General features: G+C 31.3%; 1 protein-coding gene across 1 annotated transcript; it reads right to left on the bottom strand.

Annotated features, from left to right (window-relative positions):
- Nucleotides 1-14,140: 14,140 nt before the first annotated feature.
- LOC112516360 lies at nucleotides 14,141-17,535 on the bottom strand. Its single transcript, XM_025123369.1, has 6 exons — nucleotides 17,467-17,535; nucleotides 16,975-17,233; nucleotides 15,354-15,434; nucleotides 15,157-15,279; nucleotides 14,454-14,537; nucleotides 14,141-14,226 (listed from the first exon to the last, which is right to left on the bottom strand). The coding sequence occupies exons 1-6, from the start codon at nucleotides 17,533-17,535 to the stop codon at nucleotides 14,141-14,143; spliced, it is 702 nt and encodes a 233-aa protein (XP_024979137.1).
- Between the last annotated feature and the right edge of the window lie 1,446 nt (nucleotides 17,536-18,981).

Below are 18,981 nucleotides of genomic sequence, written 5' to 3'. Positions count from 1 at the left end.
ACGTTAAAGAGTTTCGTAATGTTTTAAAAAAAATACATGTGAAAAAATATTTTTATGTTTGTGAAACAATATCTTAAATCTTAGGGGCATTTTACTAACTGATGACCAGGCCGACTCGGTCAGCATATCTGACTCGGTCAGCATATCTGACTCGGTCAGCAGTCAATGTGTTTACCAAATCTCGAATTTGACCTAACTGTTGACCGAGATCTTACCCAGCGAGCGTTGGTTTCATGCTTACCTGAGTCAGATTTTACCTTTCCATTCTTGCCCCTTTTTCACGATTAGGTTTCACCCCGTTGCTCCCTATCGCTCCTCCTCCTCCCTCGTCGGTCCCGGCTATCCCCTCTACCACTCGGTTGGTTCGTCGCTCTCGGTCTTTCTCCTTTCTCCCTCGTCGCTCAAGTTGTTCCTCCCTTGGCTGCTCGAAAAGGTACACTCTTTTTAACTGATCGATTTATACATTTGTTGGGTTTTTCTGTTTTCTGGCTTTATATTATATATGATGATGATGGATTACTTGAAAGAATCGGCTAATTTTGATTTTCTTCTTTCTTTTTCCAATTGTGGGACTGGATAGTTGGCTGATTTCATTACATGCACGTCCCAATTGGCACCGAAAGGTAATGAACGTCTTGTGTTCCTACTTGTAACATTGACTCAACCAACCTGTTTCTATAGACACAACCATCTGTTTCCTACTGAGCTTGATTGATTTCAGAAACCGAAAAGAAAATTTTATTTTTGTTATCTTATTTCACAGTTAATCATATAAAAAAGAGTAAAATAGTATTACTTTTATTGGTAAACATTTATTTAAAGTATGCATTTTTGTTTTTTCCTTCCTTTAAACTATTAATAACAAAAATAATTACATATTATTCAACATATAATTACAAAATGGTCATGTTATTGCTGGTAAGCATTTACCAAAAACATTTGGTAAACACTCTTAACCGGGACAACACTTACTCGAGTCAGCACTCTTACCCGGTAAGAGTTGATAAAACGGCCCCTTAATCTGAAAATAAAAAAAAATCATCGAAAATAATATATTAAAATTAATTTTGAAGGGTTTATAACATTTTTATATATTCAACCAATGGGATTTTAACCTAGCGGTATGTGAATCTAGGAGGTCAAAGGTTCAAACCTCATCATAGGTGAGGAGGGTGTATTAGTTTATTTGTAATATATAAATATTATATATTAAATATATATATATATATATATATTCATATATGAATAAATGATTTAAGTATGTGGTTATGGATGAAGTCATGGACATGTATGATGATTGATGAGCAATTCGAGGTTACAGAATATATATAAGGAGGGAGGTGATTGGGTGTCTTAAAACACCCTCTCTGCCTCAAGTACCCTATCATTACAAACATCCAAACCCATCTCGTTTTTTCAGAATCCCATGTTTCATAATATATATATACACACATATACATATATATATGTATACATAGAATTGTTTTTACATGAAAACAACTTGTTTTCGTAAGACTCCTACTTTTACAGTGTTCTTTTGTGAAGTTTCAATGTTGTTTTGTAGTCTCAAGTCTACGTTTATACATATATATACATACGTGTATACATATATACATAAGAAATATCGTTTGAGAATGAGAGTTAAAATGAGAAGCGTAAGAAAAGATCGGGACTTTTGATCACCTTTAATCTCAAATCCACTCATGAAAACCGTGCTTGATATGAGGATTGATTCAGTGCATCTCGATGTATCTCATCCTAATATGCATCCAAGAGTAAAGATCTAATCTTACACTTCTCATATCAACTCTCCTTCTCACACGAATCTAACTATATATATGTATATATATATATATAAAGAGAAAGATTGATAAGTTTGTGATTAGTTAGCCGATACGAGACTCCAACATGAACCACGTATAGTAATGGTTCATCTTGATAACGTTATGTTGGTTTGTTGTGCGATGGAAGTTGGATCGAATGTCATCATCGTCCACAACACCAACAAGATCCAAATTGGCTAAATGACGATACGAAGATCCTCTATACCATTTGCAACAACACATGGGAGATGCCACCAACGTCACGTCTTCATAAAGAGAAGTAATTCGAACGCGTTGGATGACGATGATGTTAGTGGACCAGATTGGTTGCTTTCGCTCAGGTGGTCCGGTGCCGGTGGGATCAAGACCGAACCAGGTACATGTTAACACCCTTTTCTGTATGATGATCTTCCCACACATTGTTGACTGGTTGTTTAGTAATAGTACATGTGATATAATCAATCAAACCTCAATTCTGGCTTGTGATCATATCCTCTTTGAATGTCAAACAAAACATGTTTCCAACATTTTCATGACAAGTCTTTTCTTATACGTTATACCCTATGCACCTCAACAGTCATAGACTTCTACATCTGCATCACAAGTAACCCTAAACCCTAATTTAAACCACAACGGTGGTGCCTGATTGGTTTGAGCTTGGACTCCAATGAGGGATAAAAATCCTCTTGTGGCCACGGAGGTTCAAATACAATGACTTTTTGAGCTACCCATGAAACGAATCATCGCCCTAAGACTAGTCGGCTCACATAAACAAAAACCAGTATTACTTTAAACCCTGAATGAAGACAACAAAAGCAAAACATATAGAAGAAATATGGGTTTGTTTGGAAATGGACATGTGGGTGTGTCCTATCAACCAAAGTGTACACACATGATAAGAACTATTTGTACTTGCTAATCTTGAATAGTGCTTCTTATGGTTTGGCCATGACACCTCTTCTTGTTTGGCAATCGGCTAAAACCCCCTTCTTTTTGTTTCTATATTTCTCTTCTCAAATCTTTCAAACCTCCAACTTTCAATATTCAATCATGTGACCCCTTTATCCTTTTACCTTTATCATGTGACCTTTTCATCTGTTGTAAGATATACAGTGTTTCTTCTTTTAAAACCTGTGAGTTGATCAAATTAAGATCGTAACAAGATTGAACGTATGGAAAACACTGACGAGTTAATAAAGTCTGTTTATAATAGCAATCAGTAGTTGATTACGAATGTTGAGACTAATTAAGTAATAGATAGTTGGTTGCTTAGTAGAAAACTAATACCAGTACTTAAGAGGCAGCATCTGAATCATTAAGAGATGAATCTTGTTTGACAAAAAAAAATATGTCTTTTAATGGTTTTAAAACCCTTTGAATGATTTTGTATTCAGGGTCTACCTTTATCAATCAGCACCCTAATTTCATTGTAAACAATTATCAGACAGTTCTCATTTATGGTTACCACAACTAAACAGTTCTCATTTGATTAGGCATATATATATATATATATATATATAATATATCATGGGGGAGGGATTTTTTTCAAATCAATTCATTTATATAAACCGTAAAAACCGTCGATTTCATTGTTTATTTTAGTGAAAAAATTTCATTACATTGTTTAATATGATGAAATTATTTCAAATAATTATGGACATTATCATCTTAATTCTATTAATTTTAGTAAACAAATTTCATCAAAATGAGAAATACATGAAACAATTTAATTTTTGTATAGAAACAAAAATATATGAAACATTTTGTCTCGAAATGAATTATTTGAAACAATTTTACCATATTAAACACTTTCATAAAAAAATCACTAAATTAAACAATAAAATCGATGGTTTTCACAATTTGTACTAATAGTTTGATTTGTATTTTATCACTCCCCTATTATATATATATGCACACATACACACACATACACACACACACACACATATAGGAGGTTTACTTTGTAAACCGCGTTATTTGAATAAACCGTATACACCTCATTCAATCAATCATAATTTTTCATTTTGTTCATTTTTTTGTAATTGTGAGAGGTTGATTAATTATTTTTATTGTGGAGGGTGTTAATGATAAATATTATCATCTTCATTATATTAATTTTAGAGAAATACATTAAACAATTTCATTAAAATTTTATAAGTATTATATGCAATAATTTTATAACCATAAATGAAACAACTTTATCAAAAAAAAAATTATATAAAATAATTTCATAAGATTAAACAATTTCATGAAAAAAAATTATAAGATTAAACAATGAAATCGACGGATGAAAGTGGTTTACACGGTTTGTGCAAATAAGGGTGGTTTGCATTTGATAGCTCTTTTATATATATATCAAGACAATGATAGTTCATCTAATGAGGATAATAATGAGATTTCTCAAATACAAAATCAATTTATAAACCATACGAATTAATAAAGTATATATATATATATATATAAACTATATATATATATATAGAGAGAGAGAGAGAGAGAGAGAGGGAGATGCGGGTTATTATACAACTCTTTATATTTGTACAACCAATACAACCTAATCTCGACCGTCCATTTAATTTGATGAATATGTAATTTCATAGAAGTTTTGATTGTTTCCTGATACAAATTATTGATCATAATTAATAAACCTCATTCATCTTCCATAAAATATTTAAATCATAATAAATGAACTATCATCATTTTCATAAATATTTCAATTCATTGGGTTGCATTGGTTGTACAAATGCGAGGGGTTGTTTTTGAAACAATATATATATATATATATATATATATATATATACACTATATTATAAAACATTTGACAAAAACTCTTAAAACTCATTCTTTATGCATGAAGTACTGTTTATTAATCCATATTTACTTAAATTTTAAGATTACAAGTACATTGTGCGTAAGTACAACTTGTTAAAGCTCTATTTTTGAAATCGTATAACTAACTGCAGATAAACATAATCAAATACAGGATAAACATCTCTAACATATAAACATAAAAAATTTGAAATATAATTAGGATAATTATTGAGTTCTAACATAATCTTTATCTTTATAAAAATTATATTGTCAAACCAAAAATAAATTATTTTGTTATTAGACCTAAATGAAATTAGAATGAAAAATTGAATTAAAAAACTTGTAAAAAAATGAGAACTTTTAAATAGTTAATTTGATATTAAAATCAAAATAATTTTTCAAAATTTCATGAAATCTTCAAAAAAATTTATTCAAAAGTAAAAACATTATCTTTCTCAAAACTACATAAACCATATTATATCAACATAGATAAAAAATAAAACGAAACATTAAAATGAAGATGTATTTCGTTACATTGTGCGAATACCCTTCTAGTATATATTAATAAGTTTCAATCGTATAAAATCAACTCATAACCAACAAAAACGATCATATTTGTATAATCAATGCAACTCAATCAATTAAGATATTTATGAATAAAATAAGAGTTCATTTATTATAATTTGAATATTTATGCAAAAGAACTAGTGTTTATTAATTATTATCAATAATTTATATTATAAAACAATCAAAATTTTTATGAGATTATATATTCATCAAATAAATTGATAGTTGACATTGAATTGTCTTAGTTGTACAAATGTACATGGTTACATAATAACTCTGCTCTATACTTTTAATGCTTTGTTATAAAACAAGCCATAAGACTTTAAAAAAAATCGATTTTTATTTTGAAAAAAAAAATCAATTTTTATTTTGAAAAAAAAATCACATTTGTACCGTACAAGTCATGACCGACATCGATCCCCACCTTTTTTTCTATTATTAAAAGTTTGGATTTTAATATTTTAATAATTAAATTATTTTACTAATTATATTATTTGGTTTATTTACAGTTTTTTTTTTCATCGTGTTTTATATAAATATCTAAGAAAAATCGATTTTTTTATGATCGGTTTGTGAAATGTATTTATGTATGTATGGAACAAAAAATTACGGCAGGTGTTAATGTATATACGTATATATAAACATGTATATATAGACTTGGGATCATGTGGGACCTGTGAGACTATTTTTTACACTTGAATCTTCACAGCAAAACACCTGTGAAGGTAACCATCATAGTGTTTTTGCTGTGAATGTTCGGATTTATTTTACTTTCCCAGGGTTTTACTGTGAAGTGTAAGGGGCTGTTTGGTAGTTACTGAATGGTTTGATGTACAATAATTAAATGGTCAGAATGAGATATAATGTAAAATGAAATATAATTGTTTGGTAATTGTTTATAATGAAATTAGAGAGCTTAATGGTTAATGGAGGCTCAGAATACAAAATCATTCAGAAGATTTTAGAACCATTAAGAGGCAGATTTTTTTTGCCAAACAAGATTCACTTCTTAACGATTCAAAAGTTGTCTCTTAATTGAACTATTAAAATAAAAGCTTAAAAGCTTTAAATATCCTCTGAAATTTTAAGTGATAAATGTATTCTTTAATACCTATTAATTCTAATCCGCCCTCTATCTCATGGTTCATTTTTTGGGGGTTGGAAGAGATTTGTTAACAAAAACTACTTATCTTTATACTTTTGTAAAAAAAAAAAACTATTAATCTTTTGTATTTTTGCACTAGTTTAATCGATTCAGATTTCAGATTTCAAACGTAAAAAACAAACAATCTTACGGATTTAAATTTCAGACTTTAGGACCACCTCTTATAAATCAGAAGTAAAATTAGACTTCAGACTTCTACACCTATTAAAAAACAAACGCGACCATAATCTAAGCATAAAATCTCAAATTTTCTTTTTATATTTAATAAACAATTTTTTATCACATGATCTTTACAACTATTAGATATGTAATTAAACATGAATAAAAATAAATATTTTTAATAATTTTAATTAATTGTTATACCAACAATTAATATTTTTTTAATATTTTTAACATCTTTGTGTTAAAACACCCTGACATATGCTTCTAAGTTCTAAATAGTGGTGATTATTTGTGGGACTCGAGTGGGTCCGGTGGGTCTAACTTACTTTTTTGTCCAACGGGTCTAATATTATAAACTCAAGCTCTTTTATTTGGGTTTGACAACTAGGTATGGTAACGGGGTGGAGATGGGGGTGTGTTTTGTAATCTCCGGCCCTGGCCCCAGTTTGTTGTAACATCCTCTGGCTCTGGCCCCGGTCCCCGACGGGTATGGGGATTAACATCTCGTCCCCAGTCAAACCTCTATCAGTTCCCGATCAATCCTTAGGTAAATCCCATGAAGAATATCCGTTAGTTTGATTCTACCGGGTATCCCCGGCCCTGGCTCTGGGACCCGTTTTAGTGGGGAATCGTCGTTCCCATTCGGGTCGGGTGAACTGGGTTCCATACCGGGTCAGGGCAAATCACCATCCATATTGACAACTTGCCATTGTCAGCCCTATAAACGGGTCGGGATTGTTCATGTGCTAATGAGCCTAAAAAGTGTAACTCTTATAATCTATAAACTTGATCGCTAACAATTAACTAAAAAATGTGGAACCAAAAAAGTAAGAAAAAAACACCGTTACAAATAGAAATTTTAAGCAACTAAACTGACACATGGATCTCAATAAGTGGAGAAAGAAATGAAAAACAAAATTCATATTTCCATAAAATCAATACTGCATTTCTATTTTTTTATGTATAACATTAATATTCACATTTCAATGACTCCATCATGCTACTGTCAATTTCAAACATCCCATGTTTTGATCAAGAACCTCTACAATTCTTTATCCAAAGAGTCTCATCATATAACTTTAATAATTTAATTTTAAAATATATACTAGTATAATTTTAATTGATGGTAAAAAAAAATATTAATTATAAAAAATAAACAGGCTAGACGGGTCTGTCCATATATATATTTACATTGCCCATGTCCGCCCGTTGATTTTAACGAACAAACTCGGACCCTTCCATTTTCTCGATAACGGTTGTCCAAGCCCGTATTTCTAAAACAATATTTATTTATTCAGATTATTGACAACATATTTAAATTATATCTCTCAATCATTCACTGCTATTTAATAATTTGTTAATTTAATTAATTAAATATAAATGGGTATACGCACATGTATTATTTATAAGAAAAAAAGGATATACACATACAAATTCGTGAATATATATATTCACCCACATGCTTTTGTAACATTATTGCTGACAAACTTTTGGTAATTATTGTGAAATTAAATGCAAACATATATATATATATATATATATATATATACTTGGGTTCACGTGAGATCAAAGGTTTTTTGTGTGACCCGTAAGACCAATTTATGTTCATTGATCAACTTTATAAGTTAATGATTTAATGGTCTAAATTGCATGGTGGCAATTTTGTGATTATTCAAAAATAAAAACATCATAGCTTTTTCAAAATCACATAAGACCATATTATAACATCGATTGAGATAAAGAATGAAATGAAATATTAAAATCAAGATGTATCTCGCTGCATTGCACGAGTACCCTTCTAATATATATATATATATATATTTTTTTTTTTTCCAATTGGAATTTCATTTGATGAAAAAAAGGATAACTATGAAATGGGAATCACTTTTTTATTTGAATAAATTTGATTTTTAATTGGTAATGATTTAGATCTCATTTCCTTTATTTAATTATTATAATCAGTGTTTTAAAAAGCTGTCGTGGTTCCCGGTTGGAGTCTATCGTCAGCTCTAGGCTTGAGTCTACCGTCATGTTAAGTATGTAGCATGTCGTGATTTGATGTACGGTTTTTATAACATGATATTTAATTTTTTTTTTTTTTTTTTTTGCGTTTAACGTCTTACTTTTTAACTTTGGTGTATAAGTTAAATTTAAATTATTTAATATCATCGACTCATTTAATAATAGTATTTAACATGTGTACATGTGTAAGTGCATGTGTGTGTGTGTCTACATATATGGGCTCATTCAAAGAAAAATTGATTAGTTTGTGATAAACATAAGATTCAATGTGAACCACTTGTTTTAGATATTTAAAGATATTTCTTATATAAGCTAAAAGAGTAACATAGTAATTCTATTTTTGACAACTAATTAAAATATTTAATTAAAATTTTTAGAAGAAAATATTTAGTTAAAATTAGTTATTAAGTATATCAATTACCTAATATACATCATATTTTAAAAGCGTTTGTGAATCAAAGTGTATCATAGTGATAATGTGCACAATGTTTCAAGTGTATCAAAATGTATTTTTTTTGCTATATGAAATGTATCATAGTGTGCATTTTTCGTTATTTTCATTGTTTTACAAAAGGTATCCATTGTGCACCTTGTATGTATATCTGGGTATCACAGTGTGTATCTTATGTTCACATAAAGTTTATCGGAATAAGGTTCGTCGAATAAGATTCGCCGGAGAGAGGAAAGAGGAGAGATAAAAGAGGATATTTATAAAATCCCTAAAATGCCCTTAATTAATATTTTAAGTTAAAATCACCAATATTATTAATTTTCTAATTTAACATTTGATTTGTGGTTGAGATTGGATGTCACAGTTTTCACAAACAAAATAGTTCTCATTTGATTAGGGCTATATATATATACATATATATATAGAGAGAGAGAGAGAGAGAGAGAGGGGGTTGGTTATTATACAACCCTTTACATTTGTACAACCAATACAACTCAATCTCAACCGTTCATTTAATTTGATAAATATGTGATTTCACAGAAGTTTTGATTGTTTCCTGATATAAAGTATTGATCATAATTAATGAATTATATTCATCTTCCATAAATATTCAAATCATAATAAATAAACTCTTATCATTTCTATAAATATCTCAATTAATTTGGTTGTACAAATGGACATAGTTGCATTTAATATATATATATATATATATATATATATATATATATGTGTGTGTGTGTGAGAGAGAGAGATTATACATATTTGTTGCCTTGAAAACATTGTGATTCTCAAGACTTAACCTCAATGTTTCACACTATTTAGAAACTTGATTATAATAAACGAAACACAATTTTATTTCTTTATCCAATTAAATTCATTAGTACTTTAGATACAATTTAAACAGGGTCGATTTGTGTTTCGTATTTATGTGTAACGAGTGAAACACGTAGAATTAAAAAGTTCGGCCGAGAAGGAGACAGACCCAATGAGTCGATAATCGTCTAAAGGGTATCTGAACGTATACGACCTTTTAAATATATTTTGTTCAATAAGCATATTATTTTTATAATAATAAATATAGCCTTCAATCATATTTAATATATTAATTATTTAAAATAAATAATGGATAGACATTGTCGGGCCAACCAGTTCAACCACTTGGTCATGTCTGCTCTGGGTAATAAATTTACCGCTAGAACATCACATCTTTAAACCAAAAAACGGGAATGCAAATTAAGCGTCGTTTGATAACCACAAACTAGCTTATTGAAAAAGCCACGTTTAGATGACCATAAACTAGCTTAATGAAATGGTATTCAGAGTAGCCTTCTCATGAGCTTTTTGTCACTTTCTTTATATTATAGCCCTCACTATTATTAAATTACTTTAGTTATTATTATTATTTTTATTATGATTATTAATTAATACTAAATACAAATTATTAATTATTAATAACAATTAATTGTAAATTATGAATTAATATCAGTTTTTAACTACCAACTAATATTAATTATTAAGTATTTTAAGTCAGTGTTAATTATTATTCAATAGATTTATCCCGTCAAAAATCAAATCTGTATTCAGTTACATAAATCCGCATCTACAGTATGTGTGTATATATAATCAGATCGAAGTTCTGTTAACGAACACATTATATATCTAAATTTTTTATACCATCGGGGTTCTGTTAATTAAGATATCATGTTATTTCTGATTTTGTTTAATTGTATTATGTATGTTATAACTGATTAATATATTAACATGTAATTTTTGGTTACTTAAATTTCCCAATTAGCTCATCAGTTAGTTTTTGTCAAACATGATTAATTTATCAGCTAACTTTTTATATATGAACTGTTTTATCAGCCAGCAATTAGTTTTAATTTTCACCCAGTTTACCAGACATAACGTTAGACTGTATTTTGACTGCCTTTATAATCAATCTTTGTCTTTTCATGTAATAACTTCCATAGGAAATAAATGCTAAATTCTGTGTCCAACAAAAACATTTAAGATAAAAGATCCTGAGACATTGTGGTTGTAAAAAAACGAGGGTGTCACAATTCAAACCACAGCTTTTATCCATCAGATATCTTTTAACTCTATACTGTTTACTGAGCTATCGACCATTTATTAAGAAGTAGACTACAAAATTTTTATGATTATATAGTTTATTTAGGCATGGCAATGACGCGGGGATGGGGCGGGTTTTGTAATCCCCGGCCCTGGTTTTTAGTAACAGCCCCCGGCCCCGGCCTCGGCCTCGGTTCCCGGCAGGTACGAGGATTAACATCCTGTCCCGGTCAAACCACGGTCAAACTCCATAAAAGAATATCCATTAGTTTGAGTCTACCGGGGATCTCTGGCCCCGAGACCCGTTTTAGCGGGGAATCCCGTCCCCATTCGGATCGGGTGAGCCGGGTTCCCCCATCGGGTCGGGAAAAATCACCATTCTTAAGTTTGTTGCACGATAGTTTTATGATCAACAATGTGTTGTTGTAATCGAAGTAATTTTTGTAAAATAACATTAGAAAATCAGGGGTAATCTGTTACATCTTACCATTTATAAACAAAATAACAGTCTGAAATGGTTAATATCCATTTCCGTAAAGTCTCCGTTCTCTCGTATTATTCCAAATCAATCTAATAATTATATTCAACTATTCGTTAAACACTGAATCGTTATCAGATTATCACACTTCGTGGTGGCTCTTTTGTTCATCGTTTTCAGAACACACCCAATCAATGGGGCACCATAGTCGGGTTTTCTTCCATGGTGGCTATACAGTCATAACTAGGTTCCTTAAGTGGACCTGACCTAGTACCGGTCATTTAGATGACGTATGGATCGATCCCAGATCCAGTTCACCAAATCTCAGGCTGTGAACATGTCACGAAGCGGGATTCGATTAAAATCAAATATAACGATGTAATTTTAATGAATATATCAGATAAAATATCAGTTCTAAAATATCTGATTCGGTTTAATGGATAATGAGAGTAAAACAAAGCCACAATTTGATTTGGGGCTTTGGAACTTTGAATCGTAGGCCAAGTGACCGCCTCACCGGCCAATGCCAATGCCATTTGATATAATAATAATACAACCAAACCAAGTGATATAATACAACCCAACAAATGAATCAAGTTGTGTGCATTGAACCTCTTCAAGAGCCATTTCATAGATCTATGACGGCTGTGTTTTATACTATCATAAAAAATAAATACTGTAAAATTTTATCTGATTTAAATGTATGTAATATTAAATACAGTTGATAACAGATATATCTGGTTTATAGATTTTGACAGTCGTCAGTTTCTATCATGGGCGGACCTACCATGGTGATCGTGCCACCGTATTATGTCTCCGTCGAAGGGAAAAAATAAATTTAGGTTCGTGAAATGTGCAACCGTATTAATCTGTTGTGTGTCACCATAAGTATTTTGAAACTACAGTGAGAACATGTTTTATTTGGTAGGGTTGGTTTGCAAGGCTTTTATTCCACTCAAGACCCAAATTCAAATCTTGTTAATGTCATTTTTTTAGTCAAATAGTGGCGCCGATTGATTTTTTTTTTTTTTTTGTATATTTGTTTCTTATAGTCAACCGGTGCCACTGTTTGAAATTTTTTCGCTACAGTTTTTTCTTATAACCAAATGGTGCCACCGTTTGAAATTTTTTTTGGGTCCGTCCTTGGTTTCTATTAACCAGATGCTTTTGATTGATGGTATTTATGTTTTAAGATTTTGACAGTCGTCAGTTTACGGTATTTTTTGTCTCTTAATGGTTCTAAAACTCTCTGAATGATTTTGTATCAATGATCTCCCTTAACCATTCAGCGCCTTAATTTCATTGTAAATAACTACCAGACAATTATATTTCATTTTGCACTATATCATGAAAGTCTGTTAACCATTCTGACAACTTAATCATTCTGCAGCAACTGTAAACTGCTCCTAAATAATCTATAATCTGTTTAAGGTTAATCTTATTCAGTTTGGTTATTGGATACACAGACTGAATATCGGTTTTAATTAAAAGAGTAAATAATGGTAACTTCTACATTTTTTGAAGAAAGTTCATGAATATATGATATTACTCAAATGATTTAATAGCATGAGATAATTTTTACATTGAAAATATGAATGCAAAATTATAAATGTATATGAATTTTTAATTGGGCAAATCGCATGAAAAAGTAACGTACTTTAACTTGATTTAATGTATTTTTTATAATTTTCATTTTGTTACCTAAGATGTAAAGTTTTAAACATTTAAGTATCGTGTAACTGGTTGAAAACTGATTTTAGATTATAAAAAATCCATGTCACTAACCATGTCAGCAAATAATACTGAGTTGAATACTACATCACCCGCTACATCAGTATGATAACGGATTAATGTTTCAACCGGTTACCCGGGTACTTAAATGTTTAAAATTTTACATCTTAGGTACCAAAATGAAAGTTTTAAAAATACGTTACCCAAAATAAGAATCGAGTTAAAGTACGTTATTTTTTCATACAATTTGCCTTAATTTTTCCATTAAAAATTTTAATTTTTATTACGTAGGAATTGAGTTTCACTACCTTTATTTTTTGGTCATTCAAATATAAATTTATTTTGTTGTATTAATACTTATAATCGTTATATATGATTGATTAAAGTTATTAATCCAATTAATTTATTTTCATATTGTTTGAATTGGAATTTGTTTTATGTGAGGCTTTGAATTTTTAACTTCTCTTGTGTTAGTTTTAACACATATTAAAAGTGATTAATTAATTTGTATCATTATTAGAGAATTATATTGAATTAACACACTGGATGGATCCAATCCCATCGGATCATCCATTGGATATCCAATAAAAGTATCCAATGGACGGAACCGAACCAATCCAGTCATCCATTGGCTTGGATTTGATCAGTTATCCAATGTTAATCAGATCGGATCGGTTGACAAAATCCAACATCCAATGGATGCAAGCGATGAACAGGCCTAATACCACATATAAGTAGTGGATTTTGGTAAAAAAAAAATTGTATTCAGATACAGTCTCAAAATAGAAACAACTGTATTTATTTACTGGCAAGTCGGCTTCAGCTTTTGTTCCAAGTTCTTTCGGCAATGTATACTATTAAGTCACTGCTAGAATGGTTGTCATGAAAACGGCAATACTGATCATGAAAAGCTCTATCATTGTATACGTAATCTTGTTTCTCCCTACAAAAAGACATATGGTTTCATTACATTATTCGTTATTAATACAAACTACTACAATATAACTTAGTATCACTACAAAAGGGCCTTTGGCCTAGCGGTATTGTAGTATTTGACCACCTAGAAGATCAAGGTCAGGGGGTTCAAGCCTTACCAAAAGTGAGAAAGGTGTGTGAGTTTATTTGTTGTATTTACCGTATATAAATATTATATACTTCAAAAAAACTTACGAGATCCTGCACTGGTGGGAGGCGGAGGGGGTGGCGGTGACGTTAGGGCAATACCAAGATGGTTGCAATCTGCTTTAAAATAACCTACAAGAAAGATCAACATATTCGATATTTTTGAAAATTTGAAATTGTGGTAATTAGGGGTGTTCATGGGTTGGATTGATCGAGTTGAAAATATTTGAACAACCTAACGTAATGCTTATGGTTTGAAAAATCTCAACCCAAACCCAACCCAAACCGTACGGATTGGTCGGGTTGATACTTTGGTACATTAAAATATTCCTCTAACCTTGAATATGTTATTTATTTACTCATAATTTCTTTTTCATCATCAACCATTTGATACAAACTTATCCATACTTCTTACATATATCACATTCAGTTAATTTTCTCAATTTACATATATATGTTATAGAGATGTAAATAGAAAATATGTGTATATGAAGAACATACGTGATAGTGTAATTGTCTAAGTATATATTAATATAAATTCAACAATCATATTAAATCCAAGAATAAAAGGATACCGGGTTCATATGATTGGGTTGGGTTTAAATAATAGTAAACTCAATACCTACGGTTTGAAAATTTTACAACTCGATTAGACATCGGGTTAAGTTATTTCGCGTTGGGTTGATCGGGTTGGTCGGATTTTTGAGCACCCTGATGGTGATAATAAGAAATGAAATTTTCGAACACTTACATTTTCTCATGCAAATAAAGGCAGAATTGTTGAACAAATTATCGGCATCATTATGACACCGACAGTGATGTCTGTTTCCGTTAGCCACACAATCACCGGCGCCACACCAAACCAAGCTACAAGCTACACAAAACCACGATAATTATCGTTCATTGTTATAAATGGGATGAGGGTAGGGAGAGGGGATTGATGCTTACCGTTGGTGGCGTTAAAGGGTGATCGTGGTCGAGGAGGAGGCAGAGGAGGAGCTTTACCGCCACACGAGAAATCCATACTACCTATCGTTGTTAAAACCATTTAGATGTTTACATACAAACATATATGTATATGTACGTGTGTGTGTGTATATACAAAGAGTTGGATTCCGGTGAAAAGGGAAGTTATGGTGAAAAACGTAAGAAGACATCTACAACTTTGGATAAATCATATCCTAATTGAATGTCAACACTAACGAGGTACACCGAGATGCACCAGATCAATTCATTTCTAAAGCGCAATTCATGGTTGGGCATGAGATTGAAAATGATCAAGGGTTTAGATCACTTTTTACGATTCTCACCATAACTTCCTTTCTCACACGATTTTTCGCCTATACTTCCGGAAAAAAGAATAATAAAACGATTAATTTCTTATGGGCTGTATATTAGATTCCCCAACTTTATCAATAAAACTTCTTAGATCACGTAATATCGCTCTAACAACTTATTGTAACGCCATTGTATAAAAGCTCAAAATTGTTAGTGGCCGTAAACTTACGTCACATTAAGTATTCTATTAGTTTTTCTTATTATAAAGCCCATTTTATTGTAACGATAGTAATAAATTAAAGTTGATGAATTAAAATCCATATATATATATATATATATATATATATAGAGAGAGAGAGAGAGAGAGAGAGAGAGAGACTTGGGATCATGTGAAACAATGTTGTTTTACGATTTTTATACGTGAAACTTCATAGCAAAAACACTATGAATAGTGTTTTAGCTATGAAGATTCGGCTTTCTTAGCCTTAACATTTTCTTTGTCAAGTTTCAAGTATAAAAATCGTGTCTTACGTATCTCACGAAAACAACCTTGTCTCACATGAATCTAACCATAATATATATATATATATATATATGTGTGTGTGTGTGTGTGTGTGTGTGTATGTATGTATGTATGTATGTATGTGTGTGTGTGTATGTATGTATGTATGTATGTATGTATGTATGTATGTATGTATGTATGTATGTATGTATGTATGTATGTATGTATGTATGTATGTATGTATGTATTGGGAGTTTGAAACGAGAACAATAACTAAATAAGAGAATATGAAAAAGATCAAATCACGTTTTACATGTTATTTAAAATCACATGTGATTCGACTATTTTCTTATTTGGTTACCTTTTTCATTTGAAGCTAAGGTGCCGTTTACCAAACGCTTATCCGGGTAAGCGCTTACCAAGTCACTTTACTTTACCGAATGAATATGACAATGACTAAAAATCTTACCCGGTAAGAGCGAAGGCAAGAACGGAAGTCTTACCAGGTAAGTGAGGACGAGGACTCTTACCATGGTTAGTGCTTACTGGGTTTTAGTGAATAAAATCTTATCCGGTAAGTAAGTGATAGTGTTGAATTTTATCGGTAAGTGCTCACCAGGTAAGTGTTCAGGTAAATGGCCCCTAACTCTCTCCGTCTCTGATATCTATATGTATGTATGTATGTATGTATGTATGTATGTATGTATGTATGTATGTATGTATGTATGTATGTATGTATGTATGTATGTATGTATGTATAATAATAGGATTAAAAAGCTAATTCATTACAATTGGGGACGATGCAAGATGGAAATGGCATAGGAGCAACCATCATCGTCTTCCAGCCACGCTTACATTCACAATGATATGAACCACCGTCGTCCTCCGCCACACACCGCCCTTCGCCACACCCCACTTTCCTGCATGCATCATCTGCACACCCGAACCACGACATTAATTTAACAATTAAACACTCAATCATATCAAAAACTTGAATCATCAGATCTAATTGCAGAATCTGGACATGGATGATGGCCTGCCTTGAAGACTGCAACAAAATAAGCACAAGAAAACAACAACAACAACATGAACATGATGATGATGGTGATGGTATCTGGTATTCGCCATTGTTGGTTGGATTAAGGTCTGGTTCTAATGGAAAGCTACCAAGCTTTAATTAATAACCAACAGCAGCTCTAATGGCGATCGAATGACGACCATCGACATTAATAGTTAATTAATTAAGCCACCATTAATGGAAAAACTAGAATCTATACATACACATTTCCTATATCTATTGCTCCGCCGCCTACTGCTAGGTGGCAGCGGTGGGCAACCACCAACATGCATGGTCGTAACCCTATTATCGAAATGAACTCTTCTTCATCTTTTTTATTTCGTGCATTAACCAAACCACAAACCATTTAATTAGATAGGGGCAGAATTGTAATTTTAAGGGTCGAAATAAAATTTTTATAAGAATTTATAGATTCAAATGATGCCTATGTAACTCCCTCTTGGTGGTGTCTGATTGATTTGAGTTTGAGCTCCAATGGTCAAAATTGTCTAGAGGTCCCAGTTCAAATCCAAAGAGAAATAAAAGTCTCCTTGTAGCCATGGAGGTTCAAATGCGGTGACTCCGGGCAATACCCGCAAAGATGGTCGCCTGAGATTAGTCGACTTGTATAACGAGTTGGATATTCTGGTTAATAAAAAAAACTTCAAACCTTCAAATTGTTAACTGAAAAATATAATATACAGTATAACGAAATCCGGTTTATATGACCGCAAAAAATTAAACGTCCTAATAGTAAGACTTAATTTATGGGACTAAAAAATAAAATGTCTTATTAAAGACGTTGTAATAAGTTTATAAGACGCTTTTAGGCGGCTCAACAAGTTTTTCTAAGGACACTTTTAGTACAAAGTGTCGGATTAGCAATTTTATAAGATATTATTTGAAACAATGTCATAGAGTTTATAGAACATCTTTGAGTGTTTTATATATATCTACTACTAAAATGACAAAACTAGCCCTAAAGATAGGCATTGGAATGGGGCGGGGACCGTTTATGTGAGAGATTTTTAGTTAAATATGTTAAACACCACTCTCGATCTAAAATGATCCATGTTTAAATCTTACATATTTGCAAAACTTTGCTTTTATGGAATATCAAATATTCATATGTTAACAAAATCACAACATCATATGCATAACGGGTTATAGACCTCAAAGCCTGATCAGGCCAAAAAATTTGGGGCAAGGTTTGAAAAAGCCTAATCGAACCCTTTTTCAACCCCGAAGCTCAGCCTGGCCAAGACCAAACCGTAAAATGGACTTGGAAGGTCCAAACCCAAAAAAAAATCAGGTCTTATGCGTCTCTTCTCTACTAGCTAAACGTAGTTAATATTTTATCTCAATTTCTTCCCATATTATTAAGAATAAATTATGATTTTGGGGTCGTTTACCTAAACACTTATTCGGTAAGCACTTACCAGTAAAATTCAACACTATCGCTTACTTACCAGGTAAGATATGAGTCCACCAAAACAACATTGTATGTAAAAATTTACAAGAAAAACGCTAACCATGGTAAGAGTCGTCGCTATCACTTACCAGGTAAAACTCTCAGTCATTGCCTTCGCTCTTGTCAGATAAGGTAATGTGACTTGGTAAACACTTACTCAAGTAAACATTTAGTAACGTGACTTAGTAAACGCTTATTGAAAAGGTGTAACGATTGCATATATTTACATTTATTTTGGAACAAATTAAGGAAATATAAATATGATAAT

Source organism: Cynara cardunculus (genome assembly GCF_001531365.2).
Source record: "Cynara cardunculus var. scolymus isolate 2C chromosome LG 8, CcrdV1, whole genome shotgun sequence".
Classification (NCBI taxonomy): Eukaryota; Viridiplantae; Streptophyta; class Magnoliopsida; order Asterales; family Asteraceae; genus Cynara; species Cynara cardunculus.
This window is presented reverse-complemented; position numbering and strand designations above follow the sequence as displayed.